Here is a 25,606-nt window from a genome sequence, read left to right on the forward strand (position 1 = left end):
CCTTTAAGGGCATATTTGTCCTCGCCCCTTAATCAGACGAATGAAAGCTCCACATTCTCCCTGGACTCGGGAAGGCAGGGATGGCATATTTACCAAACACACCCACACTGAAGTGACCTGGAGACTCGGCTCTGTGTGTGTGTGTGTGTGTGTCTCTGTGTGTGTGTGTTTAATGTCAAGGTAGGTAAAACCCCACCTGCATGATGTGCTCCACTAAAATTTTCTTTTTCCTGTTTGCTCCATCTTTCATACACACAGAGATACAGAGTACCTGCATACACACATGTATGAATGGTCACATGTTTTGGTGACACTTTGGTTTAGTGTCACAACTAGACTTGTTTTTTGGGTTTTTTGCATTCTTTCCCAATACTTTTCCACTTCCATTCTTTCTCAACCACGTCTTTTTCCCGCTCATCTGCTCAACGCCACGCCATGGATCAGCTCATGAAATGTTACTTTGAACTGGGCATTAAGTATGCTGATATATAACCAACCAGTCTAATGTGTGTAGAGGTCTGTGTGATTATACTGTCGCAGCCCGGTGTCGTTTCCAGACGATTTAGTGAAGGTAAACACAGTAAACGGCTGTGCATAACTGCACTCTGGTGCGGCACTTCTCAGAGGCTGCAGATTTATCAACAAATCAATCCTGCCGCCTTCAGAAGAAAGGGAGGAAGAAAAGTCTTGCAACAGAATGCTAAACATTGTGAGGTAACACAAAACATCTTTCGAAGGAACCATGAGTGTATTACTGAACAGGCAGACTAGGCCCCTGCCCAGGGGCCAAAGGGCTCAGGGGGCCCCTTTTAAGTATTTCTTGTCAAGGCATTAGTCATAATGTCAATAACAGAGGCCTAAAAGAAGAAAAAGCCTAAACATTTATTTTCAAGATGTCACAAGAAACCATCATAATCCATTTTTAGAGAATATTTCTATTCCCTCAGTTTATCTGCAGGACTTGTCATTCCCTGAGTACTCTATGGTTTGCATGATATCATGAGTTAATGCAAAAGTCACATAATCTCACTTTAAATACCAATCCTAACTTTTGAGTTGCCATTTCAAAAGTGACACATCACATTTTTTTTAATAGAAAATGACCTCATTTGTAGTTAACAAGTTAACGGTTATTATCTCTGTGTATTTCCCTCTACTATAGGCTCCACTGCCCTTTTCTGGATTTATTAGCTACTTCCCGGTTGTCTTATACCTTTATATCTCTCTCCCTCCACATTTTGGCATCCACCTTCCCTCTCACTTCCTCTATCCTCTCCTACCTTTCTACTCTTCCTTTCTTGCTCCATTTGTCTACTTTTTGGCTTCTGCTGGCCACATTCTGTCTTCCTGCCCGGCCAAAGGAAACAGAACCACTAGTACGCTCGAGAGCTCATATTACCCAGGAAAAATTCAATTTGTGCTCACCATGTACTCGCACATAAACCACAGTGAAGGCTTTATATATAAAATGTAAAATTAGGGCCGATTGGAGCCATTTCCCTCTCAGCGATTGCTGGCCTTTGGAGAGCCACAGCAGCAGCAGCTTGCTGGCTGAAGCGTCAAGGTTTTCTTTTTTAACCTTTATTTAACCTGCAGCGTTGCCTAAGAACAACATATTCACAATGACAAGAGGCAAAAGGCTTGTTGGAGAGGAAGTGAGGCGAGGTGTTTCACAGTCACACACAGTTACGGAGGTGTGAAAGGCTTTTTCCTCGCAGCCTTTGTCGAGCTGTTGACTGTGTTTTCCGTGCCGACTGTTTTTTTGAGTGGCAGCGTGACCGCTTTGGTGGTCAGCCGCATTAACAGTAACACACACACATGCACACACACTAGACTAGAGGTTAAACCATATTTTGGAAAACTGCTGCCAACTCCAGACCTCGTCCGACACGCATTCCACCAAAGCTGACATGTTTATTTGCTGATGATTACAGATCGCTTTGTTTTTTTGTTACACAGTCTGGATTGATGGCGTTTATCAGCGCCACACGTTGTGTAATTTCACTGTTATTCAAACAGCAACACACTTTGTTGATGCATTTTTTTGCGCTTGTGTCCTTGGTGATAAAAATCTTTGCAACAACAAATACCAGGTCATAAATCAGACAAACGACACACAGAGCCAGAGGAGGAACAGCCACAACCACAACAGGTGTTAAGAGGAAACCATTTGTCTTCCTGTGAGGGTGGTTTTAACGCTGTGTGTGTCGTCGCTGTGTGTGTGTGTCATTATACAGGCCTTATTTGTGATCAGGCTTTTAATCGTTGCAAACAAGCTCCTGCAAATCCGGCGCGACTGCTCAGGCGTCTATTTTAAAACGTGGTGTTTCACAACAACCATCACACTGAAGTACTTTTGTGTCCTTTAACTTCATCAAGTCACAGCTTAAAGAAACATTTCACATAAAGAAGGCCCTCACATAAAGCTATGTATATATGTGTGTATATATTTTTGAAATTGGTGCAACATGACCAGAGAAAATAGAAAAAGGTCGTTTTTGCTCAAGAGGTTAAAAACCTACAACTACCAGAATGCACTGTGCCAGATCAGACCAATACAGGCCCCCGCTGTGGGTGACTAAAAACCTTGCTAAAGCTAAAATATCTTAAATCTGCTTTGTTTCAGTGTTTGATCTCTTGTTTTTTGGCCTCTGATTTCACTGCGCAGGAAGCAGCATGGCACCCACTTCCTGTTCACAAACTATCGCTATTACAACCAAACAGGCCGTTAACCCCTTTGAAACCAGAGCAATTCTTTGAAAAACACAGAAAGAAGGCAGTGAGCAACTTCAGAATATATTACCCCTAAATTAGCAGGAAATAAAAAAGACCTAAATAATGAAAAGTTTTTAAAAAGTAAAGTAAAAATAAATAAATAAAAAAAATTAAAAATAAAACTAATAATAATGACATGAACTAAAAAAGTGCTCAAAAATATAATAAATATAATAAAATATAATAAATATAATAATCACACTCCAAACCCTCATTACCACTGCACAAAAAACCACTATCACCCGCTAACATCTGGCTTTTTAATGCAATGAGAATGCATACAATCAGCAATCACACCTGGGTCAAATGACTCTGCAGCAGATGTGGGTTTTTATCACCTCGGGCTCCGATTGGCATTGATGGGAACACAACACCTGGATGAATGCGGTAATTTCAGCTCCTGCAAGATGCAATGATGCGTCATCACTAATTACCATCCATTTCCTCCTAATCAGTGCCCAAACACCAATCCAAATACATCTGTACCGAGTTTAAAAGAAAAACTCAATAAGTAAGATATATATAAAGAGAAGAAGCCACTGAAAGTTTTCAAAGACCTCTGTTCCCTCTGCCGTCTACTGTTTACCTGTTCTCCTGCCTGTCCGTGACGTCACACGGACACACCAACAAAACAACCCACACACACATAAATGCTGACAGAAAGTCAGGCTTGTGCGGTGTGTTCAGTGGCAGTGGGAATGGAGTCAACTATATTTAGCGTGTATAATCGAGTTTGAAAAACCCGCATGCATGTGCTAGTTTTGGTGGAAAAAGGGGTACAGGTTTGAGCGAGACAGAGGAGCGGGTCTGTGTCTTGATCAAGCTCTATACTCTTTGTGTCCACGGTGGCAGGCTACACGAAAATGCGAAAGTACCGTCTGTAGTTTGAGCAACAGCTCGAGAGCCAGCAAAACAAAGCCAAACTATGTAAAATTACTTCAAAATTATGGCACTGTTTTGCCAGGGTGGAGGACGATCTAGTCACTGGTTGGATGGGGAAGTTTAAGCCAGTTTATCTACACATACTACCGACATTATTTTTGATATAAAGCTGGTTAAAAATCAGCAAAGTATCATTTTATTGCATTGACTTGGCTGACAGGGAGCTGCAGAAGAGCTCAGTAATCTAGCAACAGGGAATATCAAGCATCACAGGCGGCACATTGACGTCAAGCCAGACTTGATCTGCCTGATTTGTACGTCCTGCATTGGAACAGACTTGCTCCTGCCGGTGTGAAAAAGAAAAAAAAAGTTAAGAAAACAATTGCGCCAGTGAGTTTGAATGGCTGTCAGCCAAGTGTCTCAGACACCTGGGCTCGGACCAAACAGCTCTCCCCCTGTTGGAGGGAAAAGACCCACCGCTATGGAGGTCGCAGTCGGTCAAAGTCATCTGTGACTGAACACAAAGATATTCTGATACGGCTGAATGCTGCAGCTTGAGGTTTTATTAAAACGCCTCAACAACCAACTCCCCCCTCCTCCTCCACTTCAAGGGAGATGGATGTTACGACACTGTAGGATCTCGGGGGAGCTCGGGCAGCAGGGGTTGGCACTGCCTGTCAGTCGGACGTCACCCCGACGTGCTCGGCATCTAAACAGCAGCTTCCAGCTCTGTTCTTACTGGGTTCATGTGGGGAAATCCTGATTTCTTTTGTCAACAACTTGTCAGCATCTGCTAAGTGCTCATTGCTGTGGTGTTTTTGCACTTCACCTCCTGGAGGTCAGCTGTCAATCACACGGCGCAGGGAGGTCTGTGGCACACTCTGTTAATGAAGTCTCTGGAAGTTGTGCACTCAGTGACTCAGCTCCTTTTCCTGTTTATGCCAAACAAACTGCATTGAAGAAAACACATCAATCCTCTGTGTGTGAGGATTTTTCCAGAGAACGACGACCTAACATCTTTGCGTGCAGAAAGCACCAAAACAATATTAGTTTTCGATGAAAATGTTTAATAGTTGAGTGTTGTTTACTGATATAATAATTGTGACACATATGCATCCCTACAGGGAAGTCGCAGAAGCTGTGGCTGAGCTTTTTTTTCATGCAATTTCAAAAAATATGCAGATTTAAGAGCTGCTGATCTATAACAACTGGTGCTGCTGCGTCAGTCTCATCCAGGCTTACTGCCATTATAGTGGCAAGTCTTCTGTCACCATTGCTCTGGCACAGGAAGAAGATGTCTCTATTTCCCGAGGTATTGATCAACAAAAACGTCTCTGATTGTATTAAATCGGCATGCACTATTTGATTTATGCAAGTCTTTTAATTAGGGCTGAGTACTAAACTTTCGCTTAAACTGCCAATGCGTGGATCCTGTGAGAACAGTGACATTCTCTTTGCGCAAGAGCACGTTGTTCCTCAACGGTGTGTTATTACAAAGGTTCACAGCCAACTACTGGCCTGGCATGCATACTAGTGTTTTTGGTTGTTTTTGTGGATCCGTGTACATGAGGGTCATTTTCACAGCATTATCATATTAACACAGATTTCTTTAAAAACACAAAGGATAGATTTCTCTGTTTTTTGTAGTTCTGTTTTTATAGTGAATTTTTAACCTGACGAAGGTCTGACGACTGAAACGTGGTTCAGTGAATAAAGTTTTCTTGCAAATAATTGGACAGTGTGCAGGTTTTGTCTCTTTTTCGCCTTCTATAGATGCCTTCCTCCTATGCACCTGTTCACAAGTTCTTTAAAGGTGTGCATGAGCCTCCACATTCAAGTTTATGGTGAAATTTTAAAAAGCAGTGTATTGAAACCTGAGAGGGTTTCAGCTTTCCAGTAAAGCTACAAACAAGGCTTGGAACTGACTCAGTGCATGTGACAGGCTGCCATAAATCCTCCCAGTCTTTTCCTGTCAGGGCTTGATCATAAATCGAAAAAAAGAGAGGAAGAAGTAGAGTAGCATCACACCTTCCTCCAGGAGCAAGTTAAGCCCTTCTTCTCCTTCGTCTTCTTCTTCGAGACAACACTGCGATTACAGTATCAAATGTTGCTTCTGTTTAGGAAAGTGATGTTAGAGGTGAGGGAGGAGAGCCGGCAGCAATTTTCTGGGCTGTGTGTGAGTTAAAGGTGCGTGCTGGGAAACCAGATGTCACTGCGGGCAGGTAGGAAGACAGGTGATTTTAACAAGCTTCTAGCTCCGAGCTGACAACAACTGTGTCCTCCTGCGTGACCCCCCCACCCCCACCTCCTCTCGACCCTGCCTCCTTTTCCTTTCAAACAAGTCTGAAATCCCAGGAATGTAATTAAAGGCAAAGTTTCGGGTAGTCAGACTGCCAAGACGGAAGACTGAAAGGTGCTCAATGGGCCCAGTCGTGCATCACCTCTACGACACAATGTGTGCGCCATCCGCAAATGCAGTAATCAACCCCCTCATTGAGTTTTCATAGAGCGAGATATTAAACTTTACTGTGGCAGAGTGGCGGGTCTGCGGCCAAAAGGAAGCACTTGGCTTCAATCTTAATACTGTTTGAAGGCTGTCCAACCAAACAAGCTGAAATTTTCCCCCTGCCATGTTCACTGCCACCAATACAGCCTCGCAATGAGGTTAACACAAGAAGACTAGCCAAAAAGCCATGGTTACAACAAGTACTGATAGAAGAAAACAAAGAAAGCTTTAAAGTTTGGGTTAACATTAGCAGACAGTTCGACAGATACCGTGGCGCCTTTAACACATGTTCTCCAGTTCATTTATTATTAATATTTACAAGTCGCACTGGTGCTCCGTGCTTACAAAATGTGACTAAATAGCCACAATCGGAGCTCTGCAAACACAAACACACGCCTCACCTGCTCATACTAATGCCACTACCACTCGTTAAGGTAGACTGTTACTGCAGCGCCGGTAAAGGTCATAGTTAATTTTATAAATGATCAATGGTGCATGCAAAATTTGAAGAGAGAAAGTGAGGCTGCAGCAGAGAAGATCTCAATTAAATCACTGATAAAGCTCAAAGATGACACCGACTGCAGCTGACAGAAGATTTGTCACACGATCGCAAAGCCTCCATACGACCAGTCGACAGATGGAGAGAGATGAGAACGCAAAGCAAGCAAGTGAGAACAAGATCGAGAGACATGGAGTGACAGCCAGGGTGGATGATATGAAAACTGACACTGGACTCTTTAGTGGCCTCCAGCTTCAATAAGCATCCTGCTGTTGATTTACGACCTCCCCCTCTTCATCCAGCTCGCTCCCTGGCAGCGCTGTTCGTCGGCTGCGGCTCAGCTGCCTACTGCATTAGCGGTTAGCACGCCAAGTCAAATATAATGGCTCAGTGCTCTGTCACACTGAGATGGAGAGGTCCAGCTACTCTCAGTGTCCATACCGAGGCAATACCACACATTCCTCCCAGTTACATAAGATTCAAACTCTGACGGAGGATGTTTGGTGCAGTCATGAAACTGACTGAGAAAATGTACAAAAGAACGGTATATGTTTCTACTAATATATCGATGTCTATCACATAATATCTGCTGCCTATAGGCTTCATCTGTTATTTGGCTGAGAGAGCAGTATCTATAGGATGGAAAGATGAGAACAAATCAAGTATAAAGCAAATGGATTTATCAACGTGTGTTGATTTGGAAAAACTAACATCTATCACAAATGGAAAGCTGACAGTTTTTGAAAATACATGGGTGAGTTTTTTGGACTTTATGAAACAAAATGTTGATAAAGACCAATAAAACCAAAGACAGGAGTGGGCTCAGGGCAGTCGGAGTGCTGTAGCCCATGTCATCTTTAATATATATGAACACTGTAACTACTGTAACAAAATCTGTTTTTCACCTCTGATTTCATTTTTTTTAAATTGTTGCTGTTTTGTTGTGTTTGTCTTTGTTTTGTTTGGCTTTTGGTTTGCCTTTTCATTTTATGGTAATCCATTTTTGCTGCTCAGACTATTTTAATTACATATAGTATCTGTTATGATTGAAAACCCCAATAAAGACATTAAAACATTAAAAAGAGTTTGAAATGGAAAGCTGTGTTGTCTCCTACAGCTAGAAAATTGTTTTTTGATCCTTCAGCTGAGCTAAGCTACTGATTGAAAATCTAATGGTCAAAAGTCAAAAACACAATGAGGTCAGCAAGTTGGGGGAAAGATGACTAAAAACCTGGGTGAAACCTTGATTTTAAAAATGCAGTTTAACTTTTCACTTTTTTAGTCAGAGGAACTCCTAATCAGCAGCTGATCTGTCTGATTTCCTTTTAATCTCTATTATCGTAAACATTTTCTAAGTGGTCAACATTTACTGTATCTATCGCAGTCTCATTTACTGTAAAGCGACTGGTGTCTTCCTGCAGCAGGAAACACAAACACTTTTGGATTTGTGTGTGTGTGTGTGTGTGTGTGTGTGGGGGGGTGAGGCGTAGGTAAAAAAGCAATCTGCTGCCTTTAAAAATGCAGTTTTTTTAATGTAAAAACTGTTACCAAAAGGTAAATGATGAGACTTTAAACGGTATCTCTCGGTAGTGTCTTTAAGCATAAAAGTGATGTAAAACGTGTAAGAGTGTATAAGACCAGCCAGTCAAGATGTGACCAGTCAACAGTCACGGTTGGTGTGTTTGGACATTTTACTTGTTTATTTACTTGGTGATTTGCTGTATTTGTCCCTTGCTGCTCTTTTCTTGTAAACACGGCATTATCTTCAGCACTGAGTCCGTTATCTGTATCCTGTTTTCCCTCAAACTTCCCCTCAGTGATCACGGGAGTTTAAAGTTTCCTCTCATCTAATCTGATCTATAGTGTCGGTATGTAAAATACAATCCGTGCACAGGTGAGACACGGCTTCTTTTCCACCCGTGAACTCTTATCGGCTTCACTGTGGCATTTCTTTGAATTTTTGTGGGGTTTCGAGAACTCGGTGGCAAGTGACTGCAAACCTCCATTCCACAGATGAGACGGTACTCCAGAAACCCCGATGTCAAACACAACACCTGATAGCGGGGGATTGGTTTCTCACTGCATACCTGCTCCAGGTGTATGCCTGCTTTAGGCTGCGTTTTTTGGGTGGGGGCTGCAGAGTCAGGAATCAGGGAGAGAGCGTGTACTCTCAGGATATGAGGAGGCCCTATAGATAACCTCCGACTGCCCTCGAGAGGATCATGATGTCAAGAGAAGAGACGGAAACACCTCAACACCTCGCTGTCCTGATCAGACTTGATTATACAAGTGATAAACTGTTTTCTGAGCTCGCTGAAAGAAAGGTGTGTGTGTGTGTATGTGTTAAGTGCAAGTGTTAAAGGGTAAGTTTGTCATTTTTCAACCATGGCTCTATTTTCCAATCTTTTTATTACTAAGAGACTAATGGGGGAGTAGAAAACAAATAGATGTGCACTCCAAACAGAACTCAATGAAAACACTCGAGGCATGTGCACACTGTCAACTTATGTCCTCTATAAGTGCTTGTTTCTGACAATGGATAAAATCCGATTATTACTTCAAATGTCGGACAACATTATAGAAAGAGACAGGCCTTTTCGTTAAAGAGTAATATCCATTTTGTTTGACCAGAAACAGTCCCAAATTTGTCATCACAAAACCCACTAGACTCCATTTGAATAATAAACAGTAAACTTATTATTTAGGTGTAATTCTTTGTTACAGTACTTAATTATCTTTTGGGGCTCATCCACCACTGCAAAAAACACACTTTATTTTATTTTACTTTACTTTATTTTTAACAGTAACAAAATAAATCCACAAAAAGTCGGTTAGATGTGAAAATATGCTGGCTCTAATCATACTGAAATTACTTTTTATTTGACTGGAGTCTGGTGGGTTTGGCGATGCCGATTTCGGGGCTGTTTCTGGTTAAACAAAAAGGATCTTACTCTTTAACCAAAAAGGTCTGTTTTTGTAGGGATCACTTTCATAACACTGTCAGACACTTCGAATGATAATCTGAACATGTCAGTGACAAAAACAAATAGTTTTAGTGGACATAAACTGATGGCATCAACATGCCCATAGTGGTTACAATGCAGCATTTTTTTGCCAGCTGCAGCACTGTGGATCAAAATTTGACCAGTTTCAAAAATGGCTTTTCCTATTAGTCATTTAGACACAAAAACATGGAAATTGGATTGGAAAATATCCTTTAAAAGCACTTGAAAACCTGACATCATATACTGAGTGATTCTGCATGAGGGTAAATATTTGTGATTAAATGTCAAAAAAATCTATGTTAATTTAGAAAAAAAAATACAGAAAGATTCTATTTGTGACTCATTTTGAAGTTTAATTTATGCATGTAAGGTTCAGGTAGAATTAACATGGGTCTGTTGTGGAACAGGTAAAATCAAGAAGCAAAAAATCACAGAAATAAGCAACATGGTTCTAACTTTAGTGGATAATGTGTTCATGTTGGAGGCCCTCATTGCTAATAAAGAAAAGCTGATTAAAAAAATGGTTTCAAGATCCAAACACTTGCCTCCTGCACAACCTCAGGCAGCGAAATGAAAGACTCATCACAGGCTCTTGTGTGTACGACAGCACTCACAAACATGCCACATAGAAAACATGACAAGGACACAATGAAATCTGTGTTTTCAAAGCCTGCCAAGGCACGCTAGCGTTTGAATCGTTTAAAGACGGTTGTTTTCTGAGCCTGTCAGAAGACCAGCATGACATTTCTATCATGTCCATGACCCTTGAAGTTTAAATATAAAGCTGGGATTTACATTCTGGGGAAAAGATATACTGTACATCTTATGGGAATGTTTTTTTTTTTTTTAAATGGTGTATGAAGGATGAGTCATGCTGAAGGCCAAAGACAAACATGATTTCTCTGACAAAGACCAAGACAGAGATAGAGAGAACCAGAGCCACTACAGGAAACTCCCAAAAGCTGAATATTCTGAAGTAAATAACACACACAAGCTAAAACTTAAAAAAACTTAAATTTGGCCAAAAACTGCACCCTTTTCTCACAGTGTGTTAGTTATTTGTGTCCTGGAGGTCGGTAGCAGTTTCTCTGCGTGAGACAATGTGAATCACGCGGCAGACAAATGCAGAGAGACAAATCTGTCACACAAAGGAGTGTTTGTACGATTACTCCCAGTCTGCTGTGAGATCACGCGGGCGCTCTGTAAAACAGTACAGACACGACACAGACATCATGGAAAAGCACAGTCACATCTTGCCGCCGTGCAGTTTCTCATTCAGGGGTCAGAAGTAGTCAGAAGGTAATGATGTGGGCTTGTGAATGCACGGTCGCCAGTTTGGGCCGAGCTCCATTTGCATTGAAATGACTAAACTTGAAATATAGTGGGGGTGTAATGATCCTTTAATCTTGGTCGATGTATTGACTCAATGATATCTGCAATGCTATCATTTATGCAAAGTGAAAACATCCATCTTTAGCATCACGGCACGTCTGTTACCAGCCAACAGCACCAGGCAGATAACGGCAAGCAGCCAATAAAAAGACAACAATTATATTTGCTCTCTTCCCCTTAATAAATCAGAAGTGTGGAAATATTTTGGATTTCACAGTAAAGACGAGTAACAAAGCTCATGCCATACGCAAATAATGCCGTCACCGGATAAAATACTCAGACAACACAATAAAACCTGCCGGGCATCTCACAATGTCAGACTGAAAAAACATAAATGCAGCTAAAATTCAACCCTGCCTTAAAGGGACAGTTTATCCCAAAATCAAAAATACATATTTTTCCTCTTACCTGTGGTGCTATTTATCAGTTCAGATTGTTTTGGTGTGAGTTGATGAGTGTTGGAGATATCGACCGTAGAGATGTCTGCCTTCTCTCAAATACAATGCAACTAAATGGCACTCGCCTTATGGTGCTCAAAGCCCCCAAAAAATACATTTGAAAAATTTAACAGCACTGTCTCTTTCCAGAAATCATGACCTGGTTACTCAAGATAATCTATAGACCTAATTGTGATAGGTTTCATGTCTGAACTATTTCCCTTCTACCAAACTATTATTACGAATTAAGAAAAGTTCATTGCTCACAAATGTGAAAATTCGCCTTCAGTTTCACCATAAAATACATAACAGACATGCCCTAAAAACATAAAATAAAAAACAACAATATATTCCACGTTAAAAGTATAAAAAAATGTTTCAGTGATACACATTCAAGCAAATATATTTAACAATAAATTAATATTCATTCACGCAACTGCACCCACCAACCGGCTAAAATAATTATTTTTTCAGCTTCTACCATAACTGATTGTTTTAAATGATGATATGATATCATCTCATATTGACCCCACACCCCTGAATTAGATCAAATCAAAATAGTGTCATGGCAGACTTTGTGAAATCGCCAGATATCGTACCATGGTCCAAATAATCTGTGTAATATCATAGATAAGATATGAAGATATGAAGCCTTTTTTCATCTTGAGCTGACAAGAAATAAGTGGATTACATGGTTGTCAAACTAACATCTTAAAATCTGGTGGGACAAAACTATGGCTTTAAGTATTTCAACAATCAGACCACATCTTCAAACATAAAAAAAACCCAAAAAACTCAACAGTGCGATCCTTACGACTAATTTCCCTGATGCGTAAATGTCGACTAAGCTAAAAGTAGGAAAAAGATAAAAAACAGTCAAAACTGAGCTAAATTTAATATGTATGTTTAAACAGTCCAAAAAATATTATGTAAACTATAGGAGCCATCTGAAATTTTTAATCACATTTTTCAATAACCAAATCATATTTTAAGTACCGCTGAAATGTGAGACACTTTGCACATTATCCTCCATAACAGGAAAACAACTCAGTAAATAAAAGTTTCTACCATTTATTTGAAATGATATTATTTAGAAAAAGTACCTGAATATTACAACATTTTTTTGGGTGATCGTGACTGCATAAAATAACAATTTTATAAAGTCTAACTGACTGAATTTTTGGTGCTGACTATTGTGGATAGCAATTTCATTAAGTAGTCAACTACTTGTGCACTTCCCTAAACAACACTGCAAATATCTTTTTTATCACAGCACAGATTAGAGTCCAAATTGGGGCAGAAGTATAAAAAAAAGTGACACTAATTTAAATATTATTTATGTTTATTGTAGCGGCCTGATTTTTTTGCGAGTTTAAAAAATCTTTTGCTCATCCCAATGATGGATCTTTTCCCGTTGCATTCATTATAAATCAATCAAAGGAAAAGTAACTCACCTCAGCTCCAGAATATTTGCTGGTTCGAGTCACCAGGTCTTCAACAGACACATTTTGGGCTACGGGCATTTTGAGGAATTGGAGAGAAAATATCTCCCGTCGGGTTGGAGCGTCTGGAAGAGGCACATAGACGATTCGGTCAAGGCGACCTGGACGCATCAGAGCCTGTGGGAAGGAAAGAAAGACCGTGAGCCTCTGGTTTACCATCATATTTTACAAACTGTCACACAAGCCAAACAATTTAAAGCTTTAATATCAGCGCTGAGCATCAGTGGAATCGTCTTTGGCCTGCTGTGGGCTGATTTCAACTGAAATATAAACTGCAGGGTTCATACACATTTTTACCAATAAATTTCCATTTTAAAGACCCTACATTCTTTGAAATGACCATTAATCTTATTGGTTCTTTTTTCATTAATATAAAACAGCTTTTTAAAATATAGATTTTAAAAATGAATTCAGAATAGGATTAAATCTGAATATCTGACAATAATTTAGGGACTGTTCGTTATTTATGAGACAGCAGCGGGTGGTACAAAAAGGGGGAGTCAATTTTTTTTTAAGCACTGGGGGGGAGGGGAGGGACTTATGTTTTATTTTGGCTTTAAGGAAGGGGTGTACAACTTTAAATAACTGCATTTTGTATTTATTTCACTGTGACTCTTAAGAAAACATTTTTTCTTTAAAAAGAATGTTAATATATATGTATAAATAAATAAACAAAAATAAAGAAATTAGAAAATAATTACAAGCATGGCTGTTCTGGGCCTCCTAGTTAAAAAATGATCAAATACATGTAATTAAAATGAACAGTAATTCTCTTCTCCTCTCAGCTATATTCAAGTACTTTTTTAAAGACCGATTTGAAAAATGTCCTACTTTTAAGGTATTCCAGTGCTTAAATTTCTGATTGTCAAATTCAAGTACTTTAGGCACCTCAAGCACCTTGTACAACCCCTGAAAAATGTTTGGCTTTTTTTTTTCTTGATTTTTAAAGGAAACATGTCTTCAGTGTTTTCTTTAAAAATCACCCAAAAAATTACACCATTTTTCACAGCCAGAAAAAACCCCCAGAAATTATCAGTGGATTTTCACATTTCCAACAGTCCTTGAACACCTCATGTGTTATTATACAGGTTTGTAAAACAAAATTTCAGAATTTTTCCAAAACTTTTCAGGGCCTAGAAATTGCTTTTGCTATGACTTTTCCAGTTTTTTTATGTCAGTACGAACCCTGAAATTATTTCAGCTCATCTTTTGTACATGATCATCTGGAGTCACAGAAATACAGTCAGGACACTATGGCTCTGACCTTTGACCTCCTTTCTACTACTTGTTATGATGTAGATCTATTAACTGAAGCTTCCTCCGCTCCTGCACTGATAGTGCGCCTCTTCAGACAGCCCCATTCACCAAATGCCTAAAATTCAAACTGTGAAATGTAAGTTCTCCACTTCTAGCAGTCAACGTGGAGACAAAGTTGACGTTATCTGATAAACCCTCCACTTCCTACAGATCACATCTCCGTGACCCCAAAACAGTCCTTGAGTACCCAAAGCCGCCGCTGTCTCGCTTGTCAGACGTCATTAAGTGGCAGGCGCCTCTCAAACACAGACAGGCAGACGGACGGACAAATATGCCGTGTCTCCATTCGCTCTCGTCAGCCAGGCAGTGACAAGCTGTGGTACGGTGTGGTATTGTTTGGTTTGGGTTGTGTATCCATTTGACCAGCGAGCTAACCAAAGAACAGCGGGATTTGATAATAGCAAAATGCATTTGACTCACCGTGAATTAGCATTTAATTTCAGCGCTGGAATGGAGAATCAACAGAAAAACAAACATCAACTGGAACTGACAGTTTCATTGTTGTTCTTCCCCCAAGACTCAGTGAGGCCGGGTTGTAAAGACAGTGGAGCCGCTGGCGTCCAGCCAGACAGGCCACAGCGGGGCTAAACCCCGGCCAGCGGAGACGAGGCAGGAGACACACGCAGACGCAAGCCATGCAGGAGGTCACGTCAGGAGTGATCAGTGAAGGTTGGAGGGACCGGACCAGCAGCCTTTGAACTCTTGTTTACATAGACATCACACTGCTATTCCTGCTTCTCTGCATGTACCATGCATCTCCCCGGCCTGACAGCCGCGTTTCTTTTATACGCACAGACTATGAACATTTATAGTTTTTCAGTGTACAAAGCAGGACAATCTGCATAGGTCAAAACGGAATAATAGGTACAAAAAATAGGTTTCAGTAAAGGGTGGTATCAACCCAAATATCCAAATAATACTGAAATAACAATATAGACAACTTTTTTTGTAATTGATCATTAGTAATTTTTCAAGCAAGAATGTCTTTTGCTAATTTAAGCTTCTCTAAAGATTGCTACTTTCCTCTGTTTTATTCTTTGAATCTCATCTGAAACTTTGAATCTCAACTTAAAGCCAACATGGACAGGAAGTTCTTGAAGTGCATCGACAAAACGGAAATCTGAACATTCACAGAGGAGCTTGAGGTGTGATTGTTTTGTCACCTGCTGCTTCCACGGTTGAAAATCAACCTCCGACGATAAAGAAAAACATTGTGAGTTTCAGCCCAACACCCAAGGTACCATGACAGAAACCAGTAAATGGTCTTTAACATGTTACATTTTAAGTCCATCTGCCTGCAAAGTGTGGCAGATGCAATTTTAAGACTCTTGTTTTATGGTTTTCTTTATTTCCCCTCTGGATAACTAATTCCTGTCTACTGGGGCGATGGACAGTTTTCCTGCCTTTTATCTGTTGCTTTTTTGTGTTCCTGTGTATGCGTATGGAACATGAGAGGATGGAAACTGGAGACAAACATTAGTAGCTACCCTTAGGTAACCACAACAGAGCCACGTCTGACAAAGGAGCAATGGATCATGAGAGGAAATGTTCTTGTTTTTCAGGTCTCTGGATTCTTCCACTCGTTTGAGGAGAGGGTCTGGCCGTGGGTGATGAACTACGGGCATAAAACGGATAGAGAGGAATAACGTCACTGTGATTCAAAGCGGGGAAAGGATGGCTGTTGGGGAGACCTGCTGGGAGATGGATGGATTGCAGGTTTGAGCGCTGCGGCATTAAATTAAAGTCATAAGAGTCGGGAACTTGATAAGATGCGTCTGGCAAAACAACTATAAAACAACACATGTGAGAGTCAGTTTGATGTTGAGCTTCTTGCCTAAGGTTAGAGGAGGGATACTCGACTTGCTTTGCTATGGACATGAATTTTAGGGCGTTTCTGGTATTTTAGGACATTTCTAGGATTTTAGTCCATTTGTCAGAATTTAGTACATTTTAAGATTTTTGCATGTTTTTAGGACATTTTTAATTTTTTCTCAGATTTTATTATTATTTAGATTACATTTCTAGAATTTTAGGATGTTTATTAGATTTTACAACATTTCTAGGACTGTAAGATCATTTCCACAACATTTCTAGGATTTTAGGATGTTTCTAGGAATTTAGGACATTTATTGGACTACAGGACATTTATAGGATTTTAGGACATTAGGGGCTTAGTTCGGACCTCTTTCCCGGGATGCAGGGGATCCTCAAACAAGCTCTATTTTGATGCTCTTTTATGCACTCTGGCATCTTATGTATACTAAAAGTACAAACACTATTCCGAGTGTGAATCACTTTATTTGTATTTGGATTTAGAAAACCCGGCACACTATCTGGGACCAGATTTGTCCCGCAGGCCATAGGTTGAATTTCAACGGGTTAGAGGGTATTGTAGGTTCATGTGTGTGCAGGAGATGAGACGGGTGCACTGGGGATTGCAGTCTGTGGTTGTTTGTCACAGCAGGTCGAGCCAGTCGCGGCAGTGCTTATTGCACTATGCAGAGGACGTGCCAGGGACACTTCCTGAGTTGCTCTCCCTGGAAGAATCTGTCGGCTGCATGCCAACGCAAACCTGCTGACCCCCGGCTAAATAACTCACACAGACAGACACTCCCATGCACACAAACACAAACAAATGCACAAGCATGCACGAGCATGCCCGTTAATGCACGATTCCGGTCAACGCTCTTTTGTCTTTTTAATTTCTGATCCATTTATCTGGTGCAAAGACGCCGCCTGCTACTTTATCAGCCGTTAATTCTCTCCACACGCATAATGGATAAGTGCCCGTGGCTTCCAGGCGCTCGGGCTCCAAGGGTTCCAAGGCGCTCCCAAAAAGCAGAGCCGACCCTCAGCTTTGAGACTGCTAAACTCATCTGACTGCCCTGGAGGGAAAGAAAGGTTTTTTTTTCTTTCCTCTCAGCAAGAGCAGGGGGCCCATCCATCACTTAACAAGATACACTTCCTGTTCTCAAGGATCCGGGGGTGGGGGTATGGGAGGAGGAGGAGGAGGGTAGGAGAGTGAAGAGGAGGAGGAGGCGGTAAGGGGGGGACCCCGAGAGACAAATACTTGGCTTGGCATGTCGGGCAAGCGTTGACGGGCTCTTTTCGTAACGGCATCATTCCACCTGAAGTCTTGGCTCGACTGGCAGAGGGCAAGAGGGGAAGGAGGGAGGGAAGGAGAAAGGAGAGGAGAGGACAGAAACAGCCAGACCAAGGGACCCAGACAATCCACTTGAAAGGACTATAGAACCAAAACTCTGCAAACAAACAGAGATAAGTGGCGTGGGAGACAGAAAACCACCAACATCGATTAATTTTTCTTACATGAGTCTGCATGATGGATCGCATCCACCTTGTTGCACCACTGACATGATAGGCATCATTACACATGAGCCATTAGTAATTAGAAATGCCCCTAGGTAAGAAATACCAACTCGCTTTAAGTCAACATTGACGCATTTATACAACACTAAATCGGGGCGAGTGTGCGCTACCTTACCGAGCAAAATCAGGCAATCAATTGGTACGAAAAGTTGTAAAAAACAAATAGGGCCTTTGCTAGATAAGTCAAGCTGATCAAAACACATAAACAGAAAAAAACAGAGAGAGAGAAAAGAGAGGAAAAAAACCCTAATCCGCTCTCTCTGCAGTAAGTTTCACTGCCGATAACAACAGTAATCATTCCAGGCATTGCAATCCTCCTCAAGAAGTGATTACCCCCTAATGACAGACGACTTCCTATCTGCGAAGGCCGGTACCTCTCCCTAACCAGTGAGGAATGCTGGGAATCTTCTCCTTGGAGCGTTGTTACCGAGCACATTCTTGGCCAGCGTCAATCTGACCTGCTCTGAGCTATGTCTACAAACTGTTTACAAACGGACGCCCCCGCAATTCAGGTGTCTTATTCTTAGACAGTAGACACGGCTGAATCAAGATCAGATCCGCCTCATTGCTCACACTCAGATCAAAATGAAAGGAAACACTGGGTCCATGATACTGAACATGATGACTAAGTTCTTCCCTGCACATCTGGTGAAGTCTGTTTTTTCTTTAAAAAACTTTTTTTCTTTTGTTGTTGGTGCTTTTCTTTCCAGCGTGCAGGAGGATAGAGCAGGCTGTCTGGCTGAATAAGTGGCTTGCCTGGGGAGACATGAGTTGACTTTGTTCCCTGCCTGAAGGCATTTGCTGTATGTGGTTTCCTAACCTGTCAGTCCGCAATCCTCAGAGGCCTCGGTGAGTCATACTGACTCGGAGATGGGCCACCCTGGATTTATGCAGAACACACACCAAACAAAAAATGCAGAGAGCGCGATGGGAACCAAACGCTCAAAGAAAGGTCAGGGAGGTCGACTTCTGGAGTTCAGATTTAGGAGATTAACTGAGGGTGCTGACTAAATTCTGGCAAATATTGGCTATAATCAGGTTGAAAATAATATTTAAGGTAGTACTCTGTCTACTTCATCAGCAGTCTACTTTGCTGTTAAATCAGCAATTTCAAATTTGGCAGCCAATGGAGGAAAAAAGTATATCTTGATGGATTCCAATTTTTTTTAAGGGCAAGCTTGATTTCAAAAACATAATTCATTGCCAGACTTGATCCACACACTTAAATCTACTAAATGGAAGGTATACTTTTACAACATACTCATCCATCAGCCAAAAAAGCCATTGGAATATGTGGAAGAGTATACCCACTTCCACTTCGGTCGCCTACCCGTCTACCTAGTAGTACATTCTCCTCATCAACTTCCGCTACACCTGAATCCAGTACAAGGTTTGTTTTTGTGTGTGGTTTGGGAGGGAGTTTGTTTTCATAGATCCTTCTGAACCTTACGTCAATTGAGCAACAAGCATGTGTGGCAAGACTGTATGGTATCTGTGGCACTTGAGATGTGCTATTTTTGCATCTACCGTAACATTAAAGATACCTAACATGACGTAAGTTGATGTACTTTTGACCTGCTACCTCACAAAAAGCCATACCTGGGTGTGTGGCCTGTAATAATGCCTCAGAACCTTGAAATGCACCTTTTTAGAGATCACAAACAATGACAAATTTAATCAGACAAGTATTATGTACCTTGATGTCAACTTCACACCATCACAGGTGGATTATGACACACAGGGCCCCCTGGCACAGATATAAAAAAGGTTTCATTACCTCCTCTAAACAAGAAACACAGACTTTGTGGTGGTTATGCACCTTGTTTTTGCTGCTTTGTCTCTCTCTGTAGTCATTTTGTGTTTCTTTGTAGGCATTATGCATCTTCTTCATGGTTTTATGTCTCTTCATTGCTGTTTTGTGATTCTCTGTAGTCATTTTTTTTATATTTTGTGTGTCTTTGTAGTTGTTTTGTGTCTCATTGAGGTAATTTTGTGACTTTCTGAAGTCACTTGGTGTATGTTTTCAGGTGATTTGCATCTTTTTGTGATTATTCTGAGTCTCTCTCTGTTTAGTACATGTCTCTTAGAGTGACATTTTGCAGGTGAAGGTGAAGGGATCCCATGACATCTTGGGTCCCTGGGCCTGTGCCTGGTAGGCCGGTTCAGTAATGAATCCATGCACACTATCAAAATCAGGCACGAATGACCCAAAGTTATTGCAATGGTAAGTACAATATGAGTGTTTTTGATTTTGCTGATAAATACTGCTCTTCAGCTTCTGGTAAATGAAGCTTTTGGCTTTTGGTGTGACCTCCAAGAGCTTTTTGGAGGCAAACCCTTTAACCACATTTTGAGGTGAACCAAATTGGATTTTGGTTTTTTCAGTTCCTTCAAATTCCACATACATTGACTGCAAGCTGAAGCGTATTAATACACATCTTTCTAAAAAGATGACATAACCTTGGACGAGGCCACGCTGTGTTCAGAGGGACACTCGACCTGCTTTATGTCAGTCCTGATTTTGATGTGGGAGAGGATCAGAGGAGGAACAGAGTGGGAAGAAAGAGAGAGTAAATCAGAGAGCGAGGGGAGGGGATGGCAGAGCAGAGAGAGAGAGAGAGAAAGAGAGAGGGATGAGAATGACAAGGGGAGAGAGTGAGCGAGAGAGCAACAGAAAGAGAGAGAAGCAGAGTTGGCAACCAGTCAAAAACATGAGAGGCTTTCACTCTGGATTTTGCCCTTGAGTCAAACTTGCATCCGGCAGGCGAGGCCACCGTGTCCAAGAACCAAATAACTCTGCCGCTGTTAACCCCATGCTGTCCCCCCTGCTCTGCACAGCCAGGAGGAAGTCAAGATTTGTAGTTTTAAAATGAGGTATAAACCATCTAAACAGGTGATATTTGTTTGTAGAAAAGTAACACTTTGGCACTATAGAGCAGGGGAACACAGAAAGGACTGCAACATAATCAGTATTTTGCTACAAAATGCAGTGCACAAGACTTGCACAGTGCAGGTTTCTTCTGAAACAATCACGTCGTTATAGAGGAACATCCTCAAACTGATTTCAATCTATTTTTTAACTTTTAATTCAAACTTTTACTTTAAAACACATTTAACTGAAGGGCTTTACTGCCTCATGAATACATACATTTTCAGAAAGCTGGAAAATTCCATAGGATCTTTCTGGTTTATATCAACTTGATTTTTTTTAAACTGATGATTACATTTTATCACCAAAGTAAGTTCTGAAAACAGTACGATTGCACAACAACAAAGCCCGACAAGGCAAAGCCAAGAGGCAAGGCGCTTGCCAAGCTGCAGACCACTGTTCAAGACAAACACACAATAACTGTGGTTGTTTTTAGTGGCCCTTTGCAGTGTTTTCACCTGTGTTTTTGGCACTAAATCTGGGTGTTTTTTCACACGACCTGGGTGATTTTAGTGGCACATCTAAGTGTTTCCCAGTTGCATTTGTGGCACCTTGCAACATTTTTTCAGCATTTTTTGTGGTACCTAACCTGGGTGTTTTTAATGCAGCATATTGCATTTTTCCAGCAGCGTTCATGGCACAGAATCTGGATGTTTTAGTTGCACATCACAGCATTGCTCAGCAGGATTTGTGGCAACCAAACTTGGGTGTTTGTAGCAGCACACCAAGGTGTTTTTTTCAAGAGTTTTGTGGCACTGAACCCAAGTGTTTTTTTTCCAGACACATCGTGGCATTTCCCAATGGCATTTGTGGCACCAGACCAGTTTTAAAATGAATAAATAAATATATAAATAAATAAAATTCCAGCAGTTTTTGTGCCAGAGAACATAGATGTTTGAAGTCAAAACATGATCTTTTTTTAATCATAACCAAGAGCTTTTGTGCCTCAACCTAACCGCACATTCACTTCAGCTTTGCTGTGAAACGTAAAGTTTTAATGTGTACCCTACAAAATAATGTGCAAATGTAAAATATCCGTAACATTTCCTTAGTTTGCAGATTCGTACAGTGGAAACCTTTTTTCTGGTGATTGGGTTGGGGTAGTGATCTCACATGGCTCAAACAAGTGAGTAAACTGTGTAAAATGGTGTTAGATGTTTTAAAAAGAGGTTGAGTATAAACATGTTCATTCATTTTATTTTCCATATAAATTCAGCTGATCTGGGGGCTTCAAAACTCTTTTGACTGCTATTTTCAGTAATGTCGCAACGATACTGATAGGAATGATGAAGAAAATAAGATCTCAGCCGTAATGAATCTTTCTTAAACACATATCCAGTTTGGTGTTTGCTTTCGTCCTACAGTGTCGTGAATTAACACATTTTCATTTTTAGTATGTGTGGCCCCAGCAGGTGTCAGACTCTAATCCTGGCAGGAACACAGAAGTGTGTGTGCATGTGTGTGTGTACATGTGTGTGTTTGTGTGTCAGAGGGTGGGTGTTTTGCTGAGCATAGGGTCATTACAGAATTAGATGTCACACCTCTTTTACCTTTTACGGTGTGTGTGTGTGTGTGTGTGTGTGTGTGTGTGTGCGCGTGTGTGAGGGTCACAATCATATGGAGACCAGGTGAAGAGGCTGAGATGAGGGGAGGGAGGGGGAGAAGAAGTAGCAGCAGCTGTGTTGCTCTCCTTTTGGGCCTGGGGTGGTGGAGGGGCACTCACACCCCTACAGCTGCCCTGGGGGCAGCAATAAAGTCCCTGAATCTGTCAAAACAACCCCGACTGGCTGGCCCTCACACCTCCACAAAAATAAAAATGGCCACTGCCAAAAAAGCAGCCTTATTTTGATAGGAGTGAGGTGGGCACAGTGTGTGTATGTGTGGGGAGGGGTCACCCACCAAAAAAAAAAAAAAAAAAAAAAAAAAAAGGTGAAGAAAAGCAGAGGAAATTAGACGGAGGCCATGTTGAAATGTCAACTCATTGGAGCCCAAAATAAAAAAGCAGTAAAGCGGCTGCCATAAAATACATGTATGTTTGCTTTACAAAGAGGCGTTTCCTGTGAGCTGTCCGCAGTTCGCAGTTTAATTCTACGGGGCCTTGCGTTCGGTGTAAACTCGCCACGTCTGGTTTCTATAATCTGCCCCAGAGTCTGTGGGCAACCTCCAAACGCCCCGGTCGAGACAAATGGGAAGAAACGACCAGTGACCGTTGTTATTTCTTCAACGGTTATTGTGATTCTTTTTTTCATTTTGTTCAACACATCAGTCTGAGCTTTCAGTGCCACCGTCACCCTCATCACCGTCTCTTCCCCCTGTGACAATACCTTTAATCTCGTGTACGTGTTTGTATGCACAAGTGTTTATGTAGAAGGGTGTGAGATGGGGATGAGGGAGTGTAAAAGGGTCTCTGAAATTCCATACAGCACAGGCCGATGAAAATAAGCAAACGTGTTTGTGTCTAAGAAATATGACTTCACAGCTGGTGTCTTTGGTGACACCCAACCCAATCACCAGAATAAATGTTGGCACTGTACGCTTCTGTAAAACCCAGATACGTAGCGTTTGTACGTTATTATGTAGCGGATACATTAAAACGTAATGTTTCAATACCACTGTGTTTAATGTGTGTTTAGGTTTTGGCACTCATACACTCATTTGGTTGTGCAATCCCAGCAGGAAACACAGTGATGTCTCATTAAAAAACTTTTTGTGGTACAACCATGACAGAGAACGCAACGATGTCTCTGAAAAAACAACCACTTTTGGGGTGCCTAGTAAATTATATGGTCACCCCATATACAAGGCTGCGTGCTCGCCACAGGGGTCGCAGGTACTATTCCAACCTGCAGCTGCATGTCATTCCTCGTCTTTTCCCCTTTCATGCTGAAAAACTGTCCATCTAAACTGCAAAAAACAAAAAAACAACCACATAGTGTGGCACAATCATGGCAAGAAATGCAACAATGTCTTGGTAAAAAACACAGCCTTTTTTTTTTGTAGTGCTATCCCAGCTGAAAATGCAGCCATGCGTCTTGGAAAAAAACAAAAAACAAACTATTTTTCATTACACTATCCAGGGAGGAAACACAGCAAGGTCTCGGTAGAAAAAAGCTACTTTTCATGGCACGATCTCAGTTGGAAATGCAGTAACGTTTGGGTAAAAAAACACAACCACTTTTCATGGCACAGCTGTGGCAGGAAACACAGTCATGTCTTGGTAAAGAAAACCATTAAGCTTAAGGCATCAACAGTGATGTCTTGGTAAAAAAAACACCCTGCTTTTTGTGTCACCATCCTCAGTGGAAAACCAGTATGGAGTAACTAAAAAAATAACCAAGTTTAGTGGTTAAAAAGCAAACGGAAACACAGTAATGACTCCCGAAAAGCAACCGGTTTTGCTTGCCAATCCTCACTTTTGAGAGGTTATTTTTGTTGGTTGACTGATCGATTAATTGTTGCAGGTCTGGTTAAAATTCCAGTTAATTCTGTTAAACATAAAATTCTATCTTGGTTTTCGCTTTGAGATTGAGCTGAAAATATGACAGAGAGGGAAGGAAGATCAATAAATCTGAGGCACTACCACTAACTGGGGTGTATATACAGAGAAATACTGAAGTCCAACGGCAAAATACTACTTTAAATTTGCTCAAGCATACTGTGAAATCAAGATTGGCATTTTACACACACCTCCCATCCCCTCCCTACACACACCCACACACACAGAGCCCCCACCTCCCCCCAGAGACAGACTGCAGGTGCCAGGCCCACCTCGGGGTCCCTGCCGGGCTCTAGTTAGGCCTGGTGCCATTCAGGCGGCTCCTAACACGCAACCCTGAGTGCTTTGTGTTTCTCTGACAGCCCTTGTCGTCCTCTTCATGTAGTGGTGGAAAAAAAAGAAAGAAAAGAGGAGGACTTCAGGGATTATTGCTTTGAAGGATTTGACAGCTGAGATTCACCTTGCACCTATGGCAATTTTAAAGGAGTATACCCAAGTTTGTGCACTTTTTGGACCATTTTACCAAGGCTTATACCGCTACTTTATTTAGTTTTTTTTTGTTATTATTTTAAAGACAATTATGTGTATGAATTAGGGTTATTTACAAAAATACAAAAAGAGCTTTTTTTCCTTCAATGAAAGCTTACAGCCAAATATCGCATATTCTTTAAAAGCTCTGCATAGCCTAACAACTGATCGATTAAATTTCACATGTTCTATTAAATTCTTAACGATGGATTAATCCATTGTCGATTAATTGTTATCATCCCTAAAGTATAGTCATTATAAGTATATATTTAATGGCCAGTAGCAAGCGAACGGCACAAAGTCAGTTACTCAATGGAACTGGTTTTCTCGTCGCGAGTGGTGGCGGTAGCTGCAGGGGGTTTTAATATTGTTAACGTTACATCATTCAGCTCTTCGCTGAAAGGAGCTGCACTATCATTAGCTTACTGCGTCTGGCCTGCATTTAATAATTTTGACATGACCATTAAAGCTCTGTTGTGTCATCAGGGAATAGGGGAGTGTCATGTTTTGCCCTCTTGGGTAATGCAGTATATTAAGGAACATGGAGAGGGTAGAAAAGAACACGGCAACCTCTGTGAAGGGCAGATGGGCAAGAAAAAGTCACGGGAGACCAACGAGTAAAATGCAGAAGTACCCGAACTGGGTACCAGTGAGTACCAGCCCACTATGAGCACTGGTGTGGCGAAAGAAAATAGTCTAAACTCTTCAGCGTCTTTCAGTATTTGTTTTCTTTTTGCATTTCATGTCAGGCATCTTTGAGTACATAGAAAAGCGCTAAGTCCTATCTATCATTATTATAATAATAATAATTATTATTAAATAATGAGTTCAAGTACAGATTTCTCGATTACAGAGGGCCACTCCCGCCTTGGCACTGCAACTTGAAATTAAATTTGGATTATTTTCACTTTATTTCAATATATTCATCATGTAACATTCACAATGCAAACT

At 41.1% G+C, this 25,606-nt stretch overlaps 1 protein-coding gene across 2 annotated transcripts in view; it reads right to left on the minus strand.

The window, feature by feature from the left end:
- Positions 1–25,606, minus strand: part of afg2a (AAA ATPase AFG2A) — a 141,227-nt gene that overhangs the window by 11,925 nt on the left and 103,696 nt on the right. For both annotated transcript variants that reach the window (XM_042492953.2, XM_088080775.1), the window contains exon 17: positions 12,951–13,115. In XM_042492953.2, the coding sequence (XP_042348887.2) occupies positions 12,951–13,115 (165 nt within the window). The remainder of the gene's footprint in view (positions 1–12,950; positions 13,116–25,606) is intronic.

The sequence above is a fragment of the Plectropomus leopardus genome, chromosome 8 (genome assembly GCF_026936395.1).
Source record: "Plectropomus leopardus strain MGB_pleo_1.0 chromosome 8, ASM2693639v1, whole genome shotgun sequence".
NCBI lineage: Eukaryota > Metazoa > Chordata > Actinopteri > Perciformes > Serranidae > Plectropomus > Plectropomus leopardus.